The following is a 20,572-nucleotide window of genomic DNA, read 5'->3' on the forward strand; positions in this document are numbered from 1 at the left end:
ATCTGTGTGGGTGTTTGTTGAGGTATGGGGAGCACAGAAAATGTGAAATAGAGGTGGTGATGCAGACAGCAGGCTGTTAGATTCTTCAAGTACCTCCACATCAAGCCTAGCAGCAAATTCACTGTAATTACACAGAGCCAAAACACGAGTCGTTTGATGCTGTGCTTTATTCAACCTGACCTCTAGCCTCATGTGTCCATAGAAGACAAAAAAAAACAAAATCTGCACAAAGATGCAGAAGATCTTCTGCTGCTCTCCTTCCACAGCACACAAAACATGCACACGCCTCTCCTTCTGTGTTACTCGCACAGGATCCAGGGCTACATCAGAAACACTGATTGGCAATTTAAGTGAGTAGTCTGAGCAACAGAAAAGCCTCTCGTACCTCTCATTGTAGTTTCACAAAAGACAGAGGTGAGAGAGTGTGAAAGCGAGAGAAGACAGAAAAAAAAAGAAAGTTCTTTCTAATAACTTCTCTGGGGAGAAGGTAAGGCTTTGTGTGAGAAAGAAAGAGAAAGCAAGAGATATTTTATAAATTCAGTGTACTGAAAGGGGGATGGTTTAGGCTTTTGTATGAGAGAGCGAGAGATAGGGAGGGAGGGAGAGAGCGAGCGAGCGAGACAGGGGACTCGATGGCAAGATTCATGGTGAGTGGAGTTACACTGACTGAAGAGCAGTTGAGACTTTGCTGTGATACTGGAGCAGCGCTGAGCGCAGACGGATGTGCGACTGAACCTGAATACTCCTGACTCAGACTGAGAGAAAAGCTTTAGATAACGCCAAACCAAATCTTCTTCTTAAGAAGAAATGGCAGTCTCTGTGATACAGTTCCATAGTTTCATCCCCTCAGTATAGAATATGAAGAACTTACAAGCAAACTCAAGAAGAGGTGCTGCAAGTGTCGTTCGGGTCTTCTTTGGGAAATGGTGACAAACTACTGGGAACTGGAACCCTGAAACATTTTTTCTAGTGAAAGATGCCTGTAATGAAGGGCCTCCTTGCTCCACAAAACACCTTCTTGGACACCATTGCAAACCATTTTGATGGAACTCGTAAGTATTTTTTGGCAGAGGGGATCACTTGTTTTTTAAGAATGCTGTTAATTACATTTCTGATAAATCTACATGAATAGTACATTGCTTAATTTGGGAGTGACATTCTTGGACTGGTTGACCTGCTAGTACCTGCACTTTGGATCATTATGTATTCTTCTCAAAACGAGCTTTACTTTTGTTCAAAGGACACATGAAGTCGCATAAAATGTATATAGAGATAAAATAGGTCGCCTGCGAAAAGTTTTAAGGCTGCAGCTCTCCCAGCGTGAGTTCAGGATTTTTGCCCTTGGCGTTTCTCCAAATCAGTTTAGGATTGTGATCGGCGCTGATAAACACTGCTGTCGATCAGTGTGTCCAACAGTAGTGAGATCCCAAGAGCCACTTGTTGAGCCACTGTGTTACTTGTTAGAATGTTTCACTACTGAGAACAATTTCAGGGTATTTCCCAACAGCAAACAAAAGAAGGCACAATCAAATCCACCAGCAGTATAAAAACACGGCTGTTCAAACGATGAATATGAATCTTTTTAAAGCAGATGTTTAATCTAAGAGCAGGTCAGCACAAACAGCAAAAAAACAGTTCATGTGCAGCAGTTACAGAATCATACCAATAACTGTGAAAATATTTGAATTTAAATACTGCAACTTGCTGAAATGTTAGTACCAGTACTAACATAATTCATTCTTTTTACCGCCAACAAGGAGGCTGTGTTTTTGGTAGTGTTTTGCGTGCGTGTGGGCGCGTCATTCTGTCTGTAAACACAACAGCTCGAAAAGTTTTGAAAGAATTCTGTTAAAATTTTCATGTTAACATTCTGTTAAAATTTGGTTTAGTCCACCAAAGTTGTCAAAGTCAGCTTAATTATTTATTGGCTGAAAACTGACAAAAAAAAGCCTTATAACTTAGTAGATTTCAAATATCATGTCATATTTGACCTCTGACCTTGCCTTCAAGGTCAATAGATAATAATAAAAGTCAAAGTGATAATAGAGCTGTTTAAAACTATGTTTCTGGCTGCCATTGTTTGTAGTGACAACATAGGGATAGGCATATAGGGAATGATATATGAGGATTTTAAATATCACGTTACTTTGGACCTCTGACCTCTTCTTTAAGGTCAAATGAGGTCAAACTTTGATAAAAATGTCTTTTATCTTTAAAACTGTGCTTAAAATTCTGCTGCCTTTATTTGTATTGGCAGCATTGAGGAAATGATATATGGAGATTCTAAATATCACATTATAGTTTGCATCCAAATATGTCACATTTGACCTCTGACCTCACTTTTACATTTCACATCTGCCTTTCTTTCAAGTTGACCCTAAAATGTGATATATCTTTAAAGAAACTATTTTCAAGAGAAAGCAAATAATCCAGATAGTTAATAAGAAATATACTGCAGTATAATGTTATAAGATAAGCTCAAAATATTTGTGTCCAGTTTTTTACAGATCAATACCTGTGATCCATTACCTACTCCTACACAGTGTTCATGTGATTAAAGTAAACATCCATAATGTTACTCTTATCTGATTTTTACTGCACTACAAACATCTGAAAATATGTTTAAAAAGAATAAAGAAAACAAAATGAATATATGCAAAATATAATACTATTCCCTTAAAATACTGCCCAGAGAGTGAGCTTCCTTGGCAGAGGTTTGCTCTCAGAATGTTTCTTGTTTAACACTTAATTACAATATTATTACAGTATCACACCACACAATCTATGGCACAATGAATGCTGTACTTTAGTATTTATTATGCTATGTAACATTCTTGCTTCTTGTTCCTGGGTATTAAGTGGGTTTTCTTTTTTTTTTAGTTTTTTTTTCTGCTTGTTATGCTTCAAAAGTAGAGAAAATAAATATTGTTCTTTTCAAACTTTGCTTTTTGACACTTAATACGCAGGAACAAAAATAGCATTACACAGTCTTATAGAGCAGATGCGTCTGGTATACCCTCACAAACATCACACATATGAACCATACTGGTCTTTGGAAAGGCATTATTAAAGCAGAGCACAGAGCAGGTGTTTATTATTATTATTATTATTAGAGGTTTTACTGTTCTTGCATTGAGCTCTTTCTTTTGTTAGTGCATATTTTATCTCTTGAATCCAAATATGTACCATGCATCAAATTTAGTGCAAGGCAGAAATATAATAGGATGCAGTGACGTGCGGTGAGGGTCGTGACTGGTGAGGCACTGACGTCATCACATCAGATTTACAAACATATAGCTTATTCACCATTTGATTGGCAACAGTTGTTTTGTTTAACATTAACATAGTCTGAAGCAAACCTTTTAGCTCCGGTGTTGGTCTTCCTTTAATTATTATCTTCTGCTTCGATTGAAAGTCCAGTTTAGAAAATTCTTTCAGTTGAGTTATGTAATCTTCCATGTTGAACATAAGGCCAAGCAACAGGAAAAACTAACTGGCCTTGCTAACTGTTTATGGTAGCTTGCCACCGAGGAGTCGTAGAGTCCCTGGGATCACCAGCGCCCCCTACCTTGAGGCACGAGAACTGCGTGCCTCACCTAGTGTCTCTTCGCAGCAGTTTCATGATCGCTCAACACAAGAATGCATTACACACACATACAGTTGTTAATGAAAAAAACAAAAAAAAAACTGTGCATTATATACACCAGCTAAAATATGGAAATTTAGTTCATATAGTAAAAGTGTTAGAACATTTTAATAGCCACATGCAAAGGGAAAGTAATCCAGTCTCACTGCATAGCATGCCAGCACAGTTAGTTGTCATTGGCAATGACTGTACTGAGCCGCACCCCGGATTGCGCAATCCGTGGTGCGGCTCGCCGGGCTGGTGCCTCACCGTTCGTCTCTTAGTATTTGACCGGCAAATGCGAAAATTCAGCGATTTTGAAAAAACTAATCTAAAAATGGTGTAGTTAAATGGAAAAGAACTTTAAAATACAAATCACTGAATGAATATAACCATTTAATTTATTTTTTAATTTTATATTTCCACGATGACAGGTGAGGCCGTGCCTCACCTGCCTCCCCTGACTGCACGTCACTGATAGGATGTATATATCGGTTCAGAGCACAAGAAAAGGGGAGCGCAGGCCAGACTTTGCATTACTCTCTTCTCTGAAAATCCTCCATCTGCTCTCTGAGTTGTCTTGCCCTCCCTTTCAGACACACAAAGTAGATGTAGAATTGCATGTACACATATCAGGGCGGCATTCATTATCTGTCTGCCACAGTACCTCTGTATTAGATGCACATGTGGGTGGGCTGATCAAGTCAGTGAGTAGGAGGGACAAAGGCCAACTGACAAGAAATGACTTCAGCACAAAAAACCACACACGGTCTAGGAATAGTCTAAAATATGTGTTAATTGATTTGAAAGGGTTTCTATAAAAACCTGCCTTGGGATGACACACTATGAGGGTAAATGGAGGCAGTATCTGTATCTGACAGCAGAGCAGTGAGATTCATTTAAATGAATGACAGCATATGCTGAGGCAAAGAGCCAAATATCAGTCACTGAAATGACTGTGGCTCAGTCATTTCATCTAATCATTCGCAACTTAAAAATACAGACTATTGATGTCTGTATGAACTAATGATTGATTAAATGAAAAACTAATGATGTTTTTGGGTTGACATTGCATTTTTCTCCTTCCCACGTGTGCTGACATGGATAGTTATTGATAAAAACTGCATCTGAGTCACTGAAACCTAACTAAAAGGAAGCAAATGTTTTTGCAAAGTACCATAAAGATTTTAAAAAAAAGTAACAGTGAGAAATGTGATACTGAGGAATGCACATTGTTATTGAGGTGTTTCATATAATTTCTATCAAGCTTTGATGGCCGTCAGCATGAATTAAACATGCAGGTCATTTAACTTCTTTTTGCTCATATGTCAGATGCTCAACTTTAAATAATAAAGGTCTAAATGCTGTCTTTAAGACAGTTTTTAGTACTCTTGATACTGTATGATGTCAAAGAGAAGGTCTGTGGTTATGGTATGTTCCCGACCCATCTAATATTCAGAGTTTTTGTTTGTGAGGAGTAGCCAATCAGAGGAAAGGGAGGGTTTAAATCATGCAAATCCACTCCAGTAAAATCCAAGAATAAAAATATGTTGCTGGAAATGAGCAACTGGAATCAGTCAGATCCATTAAATATGTTTTGTTTCCATCAGAATTAAACTACTGTTGCAACATTACCGCAAATTGCCATGGCAACATAGGTGCGGAAAGATCCTATTTTAGCTTCTTATGAGATTAATTACACACACTTCGGGTACAAACACTGGAGGAAACACTTTGTTAGCACCTTTTAGTGATGCTGGCAATTATTTTGTGGTTGAAAAATAATTTGAAATACAGCAGGTGAATACTGTACAGCAGCATGCATCTGATAAAACTGTGCTATTATTAGTCTGTTTACTTTGCAGACTGTAGTGAGAAGACAAAGCTTCACCATCATTATGTCTGGCTGCAGTGCAGGTGCTCGGTGCTGTCCTTGCAGTTCTATCATCGTTGGTGTGCTTTGCTACATAACAAAACAAAGAACTTTTATGGAATTTCATTTGCTCGCGTCAGTGAGGGTTTGAATGAACACAAAAGATGACATGTCTGTGTGCTCAGTCTATTTGTCTAAATATCGATGGGTTAGACAACTGAAAACACACTTCCATTAGTCAGCCAATGATGAAGACATCTGGCTGTTGTGTCTTTTTACAATAGAGCCAGAACTGCATGACCCTGCATGATCATTTTTATAAGGAACAAATTAGTGAGCTGCTCTATTTTCAACCTCTCTAGCAGGTGCTGGATTGCAAAAATAAATGATGTTACACAAATTACACAGAAAGGTTGTTCTTAGTACACCATTAAAAAAAAAAAGGGAAAATGTGCCAGTATGTTTTTATTTATTTATTTTTTTTTGCTAGCTCATTACCCAGTTTCATACAGAAATTTCCATAAATGCTAAATGGTAATATTCAGCATCTGGCTTTTCTGACTGAGAATCACGAGAGTGAATCTCTTATCTCTTTTGTGACACATATGTGACAGCTAGAACGAAGTAATGAAAGTCAAAGAAATGTATACAGCAATCACAAGCAAATAGAGAAACTCTGCAGGGTCTAGAATAAACAAACAATTTGATCTCAAAATAGCTGATTTCAGTGAGTTTTCAGTTTGTGTGTTTTCTATATTTTCAGCATATCTTTTAATTGTGTTGTCAATATTTTTCTTTTTTTGCTTGCACTTTGTTTTTGCCTTGGACTTTCTGTGTTTTACCATTAATGTTTGATTCGCATAGTTTTCCCAAAACAGAATCATCACCCATATTTAGTGCGACAGGCAAAATATAATGATAAAAACAGTTTAGAGTCTCACGGAGGTCCTGAGCTCCTATGGAGCCAGCTGGCACCCTGCAAATATTCTTGGACTTAATACACACCCAGCAGCAAACTTCAAAGCCCTCTCTGATGTACACTAGACAACTAACAACTTGGTTCTGAGGTGAAAACACAGAATGACTCAGATAAGAAAGCAAAGTTTCCTTTTTGTGCTTCAACAGATTAGTGAAACCCGAAGTGAAGCTTGTATAAAAAAAAAAAAAACTGGGTGCCATGTCCAAATGTTTTCTTTCAGTACCGCAGCTACAGACTTTGCTACATCTATGCACTTCCTCATTAAAATTTTCCTACTGTTCTGTTTGCCTTTTCTGTTTCTCCATGTCACACAGTAATTTTACCTCTATGTGTGGTATTTTTATTTTCCCCACAGACAGTAACTTCCTTCTGGGGAATACTCAGAGGAACTGCGGATACCCCATCGTCTACTGCTCTGATGGCTTTTGCGAGTTAACCGGCTTTGTTCGGACAGAGGTGATGCAGAAAACCTGCACGTGCAGTTTCCTTCGTGGGGCTGAGACCAGTGAAAATGTGATTCAGCAGGTAGACAAAGCTCTGGAAGGCCAGCAGGAGTACCAGGGAGAAGTTTGCTTTTATATGAAAAACGGTGAGAATCATGGTCACCGATGACCACAAAAGACAATGACTTGAGCTTAGCAACAGGAAAAAAAAATGTTATTTCAGCATTATTAGAGATCTAATCATCATTTTTGGTGAATGAATTATCTGACAGAGTAATGTCTCTGTAATAACATTTTTAATACTCTCAGGAAATCCATTTTGGTGCCTCCTGGATATTGTACCAATTAAAAATGAGAAAAGTGAGGTCGTGCTGTTCCTGTTATCCTTCAAAGAGGTCACTGAATCACATGGGAAAAAACATCATTACCCTCAAAGAGATGGTGAGGCCTCCTTACTTTTAACAACAGCACTTACATTTATACTATATACCATCTCACCTTGAAAATAAAATAATAAATGCTTCATTAATGCCATATAAGGTGTATTGATGGCATAATTTACATTAATTTAGTGATTATTTTGATTTTCTTCACAGGGGCTGCTCACCAGTACAGAAATAGCAGTCAATCACACTTTTCCCAAGCCAGAGGGGGGGGGAGAACTATTCTACACCACTTGAACAGACTGTTCACCAAAAGGAACAAGAAAAAATTGCCTAATGTGAGTGCAAACCCCTGGCTTGGAAATCATTAAAAATAAATACACTGCTCAAAAAATAAAGGGAACACTTAAACAACACAATATAACTCCAAGTAAATCAAACTTCTGTGAAATCAAACTGTCCATTTAGGAAGCAACACTGACTGACAATCAATTTCACATGCTGTTGTGCAAATAGAATAGACAACAGGTGGAAATTATTGGCAATTAGCAAGACACACTCAATAAAGGAGTGGTTCTGCAGGTGGGGGCCACAGACCACTTCTCAGTACCTATGCTTTCTGGCTGATGTTTTGGTCACTTTTGAATGTTGGTGGTGCTTTCACGCTCGTGGTAGCATGAGACGGACTCTACAACCCACACAAGTGGTTCAGGTAGTGCAGCTCATCCAGGATGGCACATCAATGCGAGCTGTGGCAAGAAGGTTTGCTGTGTCTCCGGAGGCTGGAGGCGCTACCAGGAGACAGGCCAGTACACCAGGAGATGTGGAGGAGGCCGTAGGAGGGCAACAACCCAGCAGCAGGACCGCTACCTCCACCTTTGTGCAAGGAGGAACAGGAGCACTGGCAGAGCCCTGCAAAATGACCTCCAGCAGGCCACAAATGTGCATGTGTCTGCACAAAGGGTTAGAAACCGACTCCATGAGGATGGTATGAGGGCCCGACGTCCACAGATGGGGGTTGTGCTCACCGCCCAACACCGTGCAGGACGCTTGGCATTTGCCAGAGAACACCAGGATTGGCAAATTCGCCACTGGCGCCCTGTGCTCTTCACAGATGAAAGCAGGTTCACACTGAGCACATGTGACAGACGTGACAGAGTCTGGAGACGCCGTGGAGAACGATCTGCTGCCTGCAACATCCTTCAGCATGACTGGTTTGGCAGTGGGTCAGTAATGGTGTGGGGTGGCATTTCTTTGGAGGGCCGCACATCCCTCCATGTGCTCGCCAGAGGTAGCATGACTGCCATTAGGTACCGAGATGAGATCCTCAGACCCCTTGTGAGACCATATGCTGGTGCGGTTGGCCCTGGGTTCCTTCTAATGCAGGACAATGCTAGACTTCATGTGGCTGGAGTGTGTCAGCAGTTCCTGCAAGATGAAGGCATTGAAGCTATGGACTGGCCCGCCCGTTCCCCAGACCTGAATCTGATTCAGCACATCTGGGACATCATGTCTCGCTCCATCCACCAACGTCACGTTGCACCACAGACTGTCCAGGAGTTGGCGGATGCTTTAGTCCAGGCCTGGGAGGAGATCCCTCAGGAGACCATCCGCCACCTCATCAGGAGCATGCCCAGGCATTGTAGGGAGGTCACACAGGCACGTGGAGGCCACACACAATACTGAGCCTCATTTTGACATTACATCAAAGTTGGATCAGCCTGTAGTGTGTGTTTCCACTTTAATTTTGTGTGTGACTCCAAATCCAGGCCTCCATTGGTTAATGCATTTGATTTCCATTGATGATTTTTGTGTGATTTTGTTGTCAGCACATTCAACTTTGTACAGAACAAAATATTCAATGAGAATATTTCATTCATTCATTGAGTGCTCCCTTTATTTTTTTGAGCAGTGTACATAAAACTAAAGCACCTCCTTTTCACTTTTCATTGCCAAACATTTGTCAGGTGAGCTTTGCATTTGATACCAGTCGTCATTCTTTGTGTATCAGGGAGGGGCAGCCGGCAGAGGCTGCGAAATTATATTCAGACTGTTGTGATGATGATGTGTCATAGCTTCAGTGTCCCTCAACAATTAAGGAGCCTGTAAATAAAGTCCAGGACTTGCTTATTCTCTCTGTCTGTGTTAACCCTTTTACTACAAAACAGGGATATCAGAGCAGTGCCGATCTGAAGTTTAAAGCTGAATGTCTTGTTATATTTTCAGAGTGTGTTCCAGAAACCTTCTCTGCCCGAGTACAAGGTGGCAGCTGTGAAGAGGTCCCGCTTTATCCTGCTGCACTACAGCGTGTTCAAGGCTTTGTGGGACTGGTTAATCCTCCTGGCAACCTTCTACGTAGCAGTCACAGTGCCTTACAACGTCTGCTTTGTCAGCCACGATGAGGGCGATGACCGTCGTCCACTTGTCAGTCGTAGCACCATAGGCAGTGACATAGCTGTGGAGATGCTCTTCATTCTTGGTATGATATATGTGTATGTAAATCTTAAAAAATTGGGAGGATGTAATAGTATAACCCTTAATAAGGTATTTTTAAAGATATTTGAACCTCTTCTAAACACCTTCAGTGAACAAAAATGTTTTTCCAAGAGGTTGTAATCTGCAAGCTACAGATCTCTTCTGCATGTTACTTACATTATGAAGAGACAACAACGTTAAGTTTAAATTAAGAAACATATTTCCCAATGCAGCTGCGGTGGTTTCCCTGGCAATGGCGAGCACATAACTACCTCCCACTCTTTCTCACCCACTCACGGTGTCTTTGTTGCCCCAGGTTATGAATCATAATTAGATTTCTCTCACTTCGTCCCATTTTTTCCTCCGAAGAAAGTGTGATAGCACGTGTGCCACGAGGCTCGCTGACTTCCTGTCTTTTAACAAGTTAGTCAGGGGACAGACACCGAGACAGAATTAGCTCACCTGGTATCACATCCTTTTCCTTTTTTCTTTCTTTAAAGTACATCACTGTAATGTCAAACGCTTGTCCCTAAACCAGTTTAATTTAAATTCATCCTCAGTTCAGTTTTACTGAAATAAATAAAACAAAGGCTTTGCTTTTCATTTGTGGATTATGTTACTCATATTGCAAATTCTATTTGTCCATTTACATATGCATTCTGATGTGTTTCTTTGCTTATCAGTGTTGGGCTGCAGAAGTATTACTGCTTCCTGACCATCTTAACCACACTAATAATGACTTACGTAATCTCACCACTTCCAGCTATTTTTATTTTGCCCCCTTTATTCATGGAGTATTTCTATTTTCATGCTGCACTTTTAATTATTATTAGCACTAATATTTCATTATCTGCTAAACTATGGTTGTTGTATCCCAGTATCCCACTTTCTTCTTGAGTGGGCTATAAACTAATCACATCTTTTATAAGAGGTTCATTAATGTTCATTAAAAAGTGATTTAATCGCGTATTATTTTGCATTTTGACTGCCTGGGCTGTGGTTCTAGTGAAATCTTCTACTTGTATGTATGTTGTCCTCTTTTGTCATGTTTTTGTTCTGTTCTGTCATCTTTTTTCCTTTATTTTCAACTTCACTGTTCCTTTTCAGATATTCTCCTGAATTTCCGTACCACCTATGTGAGTCAGTCCGGTCAGGTCGTATATGATACCCGATCCATCTGCATCCATTATTGCACTACCTGGTTCTTTGTGGATCTGATTGCAGCACTTCCCTTTGACCTTCTCTATGCTTTCAACATTACAGTGGTAAGACATTTATTTTAGATATCTGGAAATGTCACAGGATCTTTGTTTTATACTTTCCAGTGCCTTTAAATGCACTAACTTGAAGACTATAGTGAGTCATGTTTTAGTGTCGTTTCCCCAGAGAAGAGAGTGGAGATGATTATCCTTCTACATTCATGCCCTTCACTGAGCATTCTTCTTAGTCTGTTTGCTTCAACACTAGTACTTCTCATAGACTTGTGTTAGTTTGCCAAAGGCAACCTCAGCTGACGCACAAAATCATCTCCCTAACTGCAGTTTTGTTTTGTTGAAAGTCTCCATCTATTCCATTGCACTAACTTTGATAGTATTTGAGGGCACTAACAGAGAAATGAGGATGTGTCACAAGTTAAACAAGTTTATACAGATCCTCGAAACAGCAACACTACGAACTAATCCAGTGTGCATTTTATATGTTCTGCTTTTATATGTTCTAGAACATGCGCTTCAACTGGCAGCAGCAAAGTCTGGTAGCTCTGATCTCTTATTTTATTTTTGTTGTAATTTTGTCAATTACTGATGGATATTTCTGTGGGGAGAAGCATTTACTCAAGAGAAGAGCTGCTGGAATCAGATGAGAACAGTATGGACATTGACAGACGGGTTGATTGCTTTTCCGGGTACACCAACTTCTGTAGAGACACGGACATACCTACAAAGAGTGTGCGCTGTTTATTCATGAGGTGTGGAGTGGACTCAATACCATCTCTGGATACAACAAAAAGAAAGGACGGCCACTCATGGGTGGTGTGGAAAGAGCTGATGAACTCAACCAGTTCTTCAATAGATTTGACACCCGCTTCCATTGCTGCTCTTCAGCCTTCTTCTCCTTATCCTCCTCAACATGTGGACATCTTCACTGCTACTGTCTTCTCCTCCCCAAGTGTACTTCTCCGCAACAGCTACCCCATATGCTCACATCTCTAACGTGACAGCTACTTCACCCCTCACACCCTTTAACTCCACCCTTGTCTGTCACAGAGACAGGGGTTAGATTGGAGCTAGGAAGACTATACTCTGGGAAGGCTTCTGGCCCTGATGGTGTGTGTCCAAGGCTGCGTAAAGACTGTGCTGTCCAACTGTGTCAACCTCTCCACAGGATCTTTAACCTGAGTCTACAGTTGGGGCGGGTGCCAGCACTGCTGTAGACACCCTGTATTGTACCGTTACCAAAAATAAAGTGTTCGGCTAAACTAAATGACTACAGACCAGTGGCTCTCACACTGCAAATCAGGAAAACCTTGGAACAGCTGATTCTATGCCTCCTGAGACTTGAGGTCAAAGACAGACTTGATCCCTGCAGTTTGCATACAAACAACACAGTGGAGTAAATGATGCTGCCCTCTACATGCTTCGCCGAGCCCTGGCTCATCTGGAGGAATCTGGCGCTTATGTGAGAGTTACTTTCTTTGACTTTTCAAGTGCTTTCAATAGCATCCAACCAAATATACTCAAAGACAAGCTCACAGAGATGGGTGTAGATTCCTCCTTTGTTTCCTGGATCACAAACTATTTGACAGAAAGGCCGCAGCTTGTCAGATTGGGGAACTGTGTTTCTGGGACATTAATGAGCAGCACGGGTGCTCCACAGGGAACTGTCCTGGCTCCATTCCTATTCACACTGTATACAGCAGACTTCAAATATAATTCTGAGTCCTGCCACGTCGAGAAATACTGCCATTGTGACGTGTATCAGGAATGGACAGGAATCTGAATATAGGGATCTTGTTAAAGCCTTCAGCGACTGGAGTCACAAAAACCACCTCATACTGAACACCTCTAAGACGATGAAAATAATAGTAGATTTCTGAAGATTAAGGCCCCCTCTCCAGCCTGTGAAAGTTTATAGGGTGGACATAGAGGTGGTAACAAAATATAAATATCTAGGTTTACACCTAGATAACAAACTAGACTGGTCCAGGGATACAGACGAACTACACAAAAAGAGGCAGAGCCATCTCTTTCTGTTAAGAAAGCTATGATCTCTTGACATCTGCGCTAAAATGCTGAAGATGTTCTATCAGTCTGTGGTGGCAAGTGTGCTGTTCTACGCTGCAGCCTGCTGGGGTGGCAGCATCAGAAACAAGGATCCGGGGAGACTGGACAAACTAATGAGGAAAGCTGGCTCTGTAATTAGAGCAAGAAAGGGCACACCAGTAGACGTGGTGGGAAAATGCACACAAAAAAGTGTTAGAAGCCATCCTGAACAACTCTGATCACCCACTTTATAACATCTTTATGGAACAAAAGAACATCAGTACTGGAAGACTCCTCTCTCTCCGCTGTAAAACGGAGAGATACAGAAAATAAGAATTTGTACCCACAGCCATCAGGCTTTTCAATTCACATATAAATAGTGGATGAGCTATGTCAGATGTATGAATTCCCCCCTGGGATTAATAAAGTTATTCTTATTCTTATTTCCACTCCTTTTCTAGACCTCACTGGTGCACCTGCTGAAGACGGTTCGTCTGCTGCGTTTGCTGCGGCTGTTACAGAAACTGGATCGATATTCTCAGTACAGCGCCGTGGTCCTGACCCTGCTCATGTCTGTGTTTGCGTTGCTTGCTCATTGGATGGCTTGTGTCTGGTATGTCATTGGACGCAAGGAGATAGAAAGTGGCGACCCTGTTACCTGGGACATAGGTGAGCACACTGTATTTTTGTTTGAATGCTCCTACACAGTTAATCAAGAGTTCCTCACTTGTTAGCTTTGCTGAGACAAATGAAGTGTCTCTTTTGGCAACATCACTGAGTCAGCACTGCACATCTCTGGTAATGCTTGAATGCTTCAGTGTCATTTCACCCTCTAGCTTGCTTCCTTCCTGGAAGTGCAGGTCAAGGAATGATTCCATTATATCACCAGTAACGCATCATGTCATTGTATATTATATAATCGATTACGCATTATATCATTATATCACTTAAAAAGTTCAGCCAGTAAAAAACAAAATAAACCCCAAAACACTATTCTACCATTAGTTTAGCCACCCAGATTATTCAACAATCTTCTCACCTCTTCCACCAGGCTGGCTTCAGGAGTTGGGAAAACGTCTGGAGACGCCGTACATCAACAGAACCGTGGGTGGACCATCCTTGCCTAGCGCCTACATTGCTTCTCTCTATTTCGCCCTCAGTAGCCTTACAAGTGTTGGTTTTGGCAATGTGTGTGCTAATACAGATGCAGAGAAAATCTTCTCCATCTGCATTATGCTGATGGGAGGTGAGCTTAAAGGACATGACAGGAAATTCTCAAAATTATGATAAAAAGGTTTTAAGATTGTCACCACATTTCTCTCTGTGCCACCTCCAGCCCTGATGCACGCAGTAGTTTTTGGCAACGTGACAGCCATCATCCAGCGCATGTACTCACGGCGCTCCCTCTACCACACCCGCATGAAGGATCTCAAGGATTTCATCCGTGTGCATCGGCTGCCTCAACAGCTGAAGCAAAGGATGCTGGAGTACTTTCAGGCCACCTGGTCTGTTAACAATGGAATCAACACCAATGAGGTTGGTGAAAAATCACACTTTACCTGTGTTTGTCTGGTTCTTTTCGCTTATGAAAAAATATTTTATTTTCTTTTTTCTGCCAAAGTGTATAATATTTTTTAATATGTAGCTGAAGAGTCTATGGGCTTTTGACTGTGTGGGCTTCCACATTTAGAAAATTCATCCTTAAAATGTGAGGCATCTCAGATTCTCTGGAGCCTTATTCCACTTCTTTAAGTAGATGTTGCTTTTTTACAAATAGAATTTCAATACAACACCAGAGCCTATCTAGAAGTAAATGTAATTACAAGGGTAGGAGCTGAAATAGAAAGAGTGCTCATTAACACCCTCACCACCATCACTATCAGCAGATAATTAATTCACTGTTGAAGGTAACAGTGAGAACCACTGGTTTCTGAGAACACGCTGGCAATGCAGCACCCTTTAAAAAGATAGTTGTGCTTTGTTTTTTTAGTTTCATTTAAAAATGATTAAGCATACCATGTTTAGGCTTCTTAGTAGCAGTATTGCAAAGTTAGATTGGGGGGGGGGTGACTACAAGAGGAGAAAAAGACTTTGTAGCAACCAGAGAAATGCAGTACTGTGATATTACAGATTTATCAAGTTGAAATGTAGCAAGATGAGCAAGAAAGAGGAGTTTTGTTTCTGTGGCAAGAATATTTGGCTCCTTGAACAATGAGCTGATAATTACAAGTGCTTAAAGAGAGGGTAATTTGTGCCTTTCAAAGCTCTATATGCATTTCTCTTTCAAACACTGCTTAGCTATTAGTGTTTCTTATTTTTATTGTGTCCTCGCTCTTAGCTGTTACATGACTTCCCCGATGAACTGCGAGCTGACATTACCATGCATCTGAACAAAGACATCCTCCAGCTGCCTGTCTTTGAGCGAGCCAGCAGAGGGTGTCTGCGCTCCCTCTCCTTGCACATCAAAACTTCCTTCTGTGCACCAGGGGAATATCTTATCCGCCAGGGAGATGCCCTGCAAGCTAATTATTTTGTCTGTTCTGGTTCTCTGGAGGTTCTCAAAGATGGCATGGTCCTAGCCATCCTGGGTCAGTGCACAGCATATGTTTAAATTTTGTTCTCATACAAATTTCTCTATATTTTACATGTGTAGAGGCCTATTACACATCCTATGCTTGTGTGACAATCCCCACAGGCAAAGGAGACCTTATAGGAGCTGACCTCCCAGAGCATGACCAGGTGATCAAGACCAATGCAGATGTGAAGGCGCTGACGTACTGTGACTTGCAGTACATCAGTGTTAGGGCTTTGAGGGAGGTCCTTGGGCTTTATCCAGAGTACAGCAGCCGCTTCAGCTTGGACATCCACCACAATCTAACCTACAACTTGAGAGAGGGCAGTGAAGCTGATGTAAGATATTTTACTCTGAAGCAGTGGAAAAAAACTGAGAAGGAGACCAAAATTCAAATGTACTACAGTTCAGATTGTGGTTCAGAAACATACCTATACCTATACACAACAATTTGCATGTGCAGTTTAGGAGATGAATGTAATACTTTGTTAATTTTGACTTCCATACTTTTAGGGAGTAACAAGGTTTCAACTGACTCCCAGGCAGTCTCAGGTATGTCTGCCTCATTAAGATGATCAGTTCAGCCTTGACTTACTTGATACAGCCATGAGTCAAATCTGTCTTAGCTTAAGGTATTTGTCTGCTTTCCAGTTTCCTTTTGACAACTTAGAACTGCTGGTGAATGTAAATGTGAAAAGGGCAAATGTGAAAACACTTAAAATGTCTTTATTTATAGCTGAGATAACAGTGGTCTAGATGCTGCTAGGTAACAGAGAGAAATGAAACAAATGGCATGTACCGTGTGAGGTTTCTACACTCCAGACATCAAGAAAACACTAAGCCAAAGACGAGCTTACTGCAAGAGAAATATTTCTGACACTGTCAAAATCATTCAGTCAAGGCTTTTTGCAGCAAGAGATAAACAAATAAATGCAGGTTCAGTCATAACCTCGCAGAATAACTTGCATGTTGATGATAAGTAGATATGGCAGCACTAAAGTTAACGTACTAAGCTAACAAAAGTGTGCCTGCTTATTTTATTTGTTTTCTGATGTGTTGCAAAACATCAATCATTGGATTTTATTTTATTCAGCAGGAACTCTCACTACATAGCTGTGTTACAAATATGTAATAAATGTGTAATCTTACTACATTTTACACTGAAAATCACATCTGGCTCATCTTTCTACACAAAGCATCAAGATTTTCCATCTGTTTTCTCCTCAGTGTCGTGTTTCTGTGGATCATAAACTACCCTATATCATTCCGGGAGCTGATGCAAAACATGCAGAGCACATGAAATACTCTCAGCACCGGATACTGCCTCTGCTACAGGGTATGGACAGCCCTGTCCACCGGCCCTGCCTCAGCACATTGTTAGGGGAGGAGCTCCGGCACATCAGCGCACTGCACCTCTGCCGATCACCTGCTCAGGGAAGCGGGGGTTGCAGCCCTTCCCCACAACCTTTTTTCAACGAGGAGCTCTCTCCATCACCTTTGCCCAGTCTTAGCAGTGACCCAGATTTGGACCATCAGCCTGCCAAACTACTCATGCCGTGCGGGTCTTGTGTTAGTCCTCTAAACCTCAGTCCCAGGTAACCTATTCACTTTCCTTTGTCCAAATATCAGTAATCTCTTTGCATATATTTAAAATCATATAACACCCATTTATCTTACTGTCAGGATCGTGGATGGAATTGAGGACAATGATTGCACATTTCAGTTTAATGTGGAACAGAATGAGGCAAAGACTAACATTACAGGTAAAGTGTCTGAAAGCTGCATGATTAATGAAAATGATAGCTATAAGCCTTTCTGCTTGAGATTAGACATAAAATAAAGCCTGAAGTCAGGACTGATTAGATGAGTTTCTCTCTTTTTTTAATTTTTATCTTTATTTATATCTTTTTATCCTTTTTCAGATCAGTTGCAGGTCTGTAACCTGCTTCTTGAGACAGAAGAAGTGAGACAGAACATCAGCAAACTGAACAAAGAGGTATGGTCCCGTATTAGGCAAACTCTCTACTCCTTGAAATATGCCTAGGAATGGGTTTTGTGAGGACACAGTCACCTTTACCTTTGACCATGAAAATCTAATCAGTTCATCCTTGAATCCAAGTAAACTTTGCCAGATTTTAAGAAAATTTATCCAGGTATTTAAGAAATATTGTCTTCACAAAAGAGGTACACTTGGCAACCCCTGAAAATAATCCATGTGGCAATGGTGATGCTGTTTTAGAGATATCGTTAACATAAGTTTGCTTTAGGAAATACAATTTCTTATTAATCTTTGCCGCACTAAACACATGCTGTATATATATGACAGATTTTGACTGCTGAACTGAAAAGTGAACTAACAAAAATTTTTAATTGCAAGCAACAGAATATTTATTCTTTCTTTCTGGCACCTTAGAGTCTTGTCTTGAGGAGTTAAATGATACACAGTAAACAGTTTATAATGAAAAGTCAACTTTTCTCTCTCTTTCAGGTAAACAACTTGAACCAAGATGTTTCTAGCCTTGCCAAAGAACTCCATGAAATAATGGATTTTCTGCAATCTCATATGGCCATGCTCCACAATACCTCTCCAGCTTCCACGTGTTCATATGGCATACAAATGCTCCACAACCCAAGTGTGACAAGTTCCAGCCACTGGCAACCTGATGTCCCTTTAAATATATCCACTGGGCTACCACTATATCATGAAATGATTAGCCATCCTGCTAGAAATGCATGGCACTCCAGTGGTATACCCGCCCAGGGCACAAGTCCCACCTTGCTGTACTCGTCAAGCCCGATGTCATCTTGCTCACACCTGTGCTGCTCTGACAGAGACAGAGACACATCTCAAAGGCTTCAGAGCTCATGTAGCCCCTTTCAAACACCCAGAACAACTCCAAACTCCACTTACACGACCTACTCTCTTGCCCAAGGAGGTCCATCCCTCCTGGGCATAAGTTCTGCCTTCAGTGGCTACCCATTGAGTTGTCAGACCCTGCACATGGTCAATAATGCACAAATCCCCACAATAAGCAGCACCCACCCCTTATGTTCAACAGTAAACTGTGGTTACTCCCAGCCATCCCTAAGTGCTCAAACCAACTCTGATCCTTTACACAATCAGACCAAATCCCAAACGCCTATCCATTTATCCACAACTCCTTCAGCCCAACCACAGTATCACACCGCCTTCAGCTCTTTGACACCAGCAAGAGTCCACACTACGATATACACAGGGCACGAGGAACAGCGAGATTCAGTAGGGTCCAGTCCTGTCAACCACGCACAGGACTTTGCATGTTCTCTGATGGAGGAGGCAAACATGGACTGTAATGCTTCTCGGTATCAGGAGAGGATAGAGAGTGTGGAGTCTCACAGTACAGGTGACGGCATTCTCAATATGAAAGAAATGCCGCACTGATGACATCGGTATCTGGTCTATCGCGGAGTAAAGAACAAAGCTGAGTAACGTTTACAATACCTTCCACGAAACCTTGCGTGAAGTTTCAAATTAATAAATTATTTACCCAAATGATCAATTCCTGTAACCCCACTGCCACTACAGAATAAAACATTTTTCAAAGGGTGGGACTCATGTTTTTGTGAATTTTGGTTGAGATTATTTATTGGTCTACATTTATCATAGCTGGCATAATCTTATTTTGCAGGCTGTGCGCTCTCACTCTAGCGTTCAATACAAGATTGTTTGACTAGTGATTTAAAACAAACAACAGCAAAAAACAAAAACAAAACCGTTTTACTGTAAAGTACATCATCACTGCACAACAACCACAAAGTGTGTCCAGACTTGACTTTCAAGCCACGAGCTACAGATGGACAGCACCTCTCAGTGGTGACATGTGGTTACAGCAACAAATGCAAGGCTGGCAATTCATCACACTGAGCTCAAAAGAACAGATCTAAATTACATATTCATCAAAAAATTCACTTTGAAACTGAAACAAAAAAGGATAGCAAGCTAGACTGAGATATAATGTTTAGTTGATTGCTATAACCACATATTATCAGTCCAAATTTGGCACAAGAGTAGATTTTTGAAAACACAAATTTTAACACCCTTAGTTTTAAAACAGTATTTTAGATTTGATCATTTTACATCAAGATGCACCAAAAACAAATAGGTGCAAGGAGCAGAGGCAGTGAAGGTTTATGAGTTTAAATACCTGGGGTCAACCATCCAAAGCAACAAACAGCGCACAAGAGAGGTGAAGAAGAGAGTGCAGGCAAGGTGGAGTGGGTGGAAATGACTGTCAGGAGTGATTTGTGACAGAAGAATAGCAGCAAGAGTGAAAGGGAAGGTTTACAGGATGATAGTGTTGGGAGATGGTGGCACTGACAACAAAAAGCAGGAGATACTAATATTTGCATTGGGAGTGACCAAAATGGACAAGATTAGAAGTGAGTGCATCAGAGGGACAACTCGGGTTGAGTGGCTTGGAGATTAATGGATACAGTGAAGGAAGATATGCAGAGGGATGGTGTGACAGAGGAAGATGCTGAGAATGGGGTAAGATGGAGGCAGATGATCTGCTAAGATGACCCCTAAAGGAGGAGGAGGAGGAAGAAGAAGAAGAAGAAGAAGAAGAAGAAGAAGAAGAATTTACAGTTTGACACTGGGGAAGACATCACCAGGATCATTAAAAAAATAAATAAATAAAAACAATAATAATGGGAATAGAACCTTGCTTTTGAAAGCATGATTGTGTCCCATTATTATTAAAGAGATCATGCTAAAACACAAATATTTGTTACAAATTTTCAAGCCATTTGAAATGTACAGGTTTTATTTCCAATATACGTAATTTAAACAAACACCGTATTATTAAATGATAATTATATTGAAATTAATTTTATAATTTTAGATTATTTTTGACCAGGTGCTATAAAACCTTGATAGAAATGTCGCAGAACGCAGCGTCTAGCGCAACCCGCTGTTCTCAT

The 20,572-nt window shown here is 40.7% G+C and overlaps 1 protein-coding gene across 1 annotated transcript; it reads left to right on the top strand.

Moving 5' to 3' along the window:
* Positions 1-976: 976 nt before the first annotated feature.
* kcnh4a (potassium voltage-gated channel, subfamily H (eag-related), member 4a) lies at positions 977-19,031 on the top strand. The gene is made up of 16 exons (XM_030735778.1): positions 977-1,052; positions 6,833-7,066; positions 7,230-7,361; positions 7,517-7,641; positions 9,530-9,782; positions 10,886-11,043; positions 13,500-13,707; positions 14,090-14,284; positions 14,375-14,574; positions 15,377-15,626; positions 15,734-15,948; positions 16,124-16,162; positions 16,838-17,205; positions 17,294-17,373; positions 17,533-17,606; positions 18,099-19,031. The coding sequence occupies exons 1-16, from the start codon at positions 977-979 to the stop codon at positions 19,029-19,031; spliced, it is 3,540 nt and encodes a 1,179-aa protein (XP_030591638.1).
* Positions 19,032-20,572: the final 1,541 nt, after the last annotated feature.

Source organism: Archocentrus centrarchus, chromosome 8 (assembly GCF_007364275.1).
Source record: "Archocentrus centrarchus isolate MPI-CPG fArcCen1 chromosome 8, fArcCen1, whole genome shotgun sequence".
Classification (NCBI taxonomy): domain Eukaryota; kingdom Metazoa; phylum Chordata; class Actinopteri; order Cichliformes; family Cichlidae; genus Archocentrus; species Archocentrus centrarchus.

Coding starts and splice junctions, on each gene's coding strand:
- kcnh4a (XM_030735778.1), top strand. CDS start 977: ATGCCTGTAATGAAGGGCCTCCTTGCTCCACAAAACACCTTCTTGGAC. Junction 7,642..9,529: donor ACAAGAAAAAATTGCCTAAT/GTGAGTGCAAAC, acceptor TTATATTTTCAG/AGTGTGTTCCAGAAACCTTC. Junction 15,949..16,123: donor GAGAGGGCAGTGAAGCTGAT/GTAAGATATTTT, acceptor CCATACTTTTAG/GGAGTAACAAGGTTTCAACT.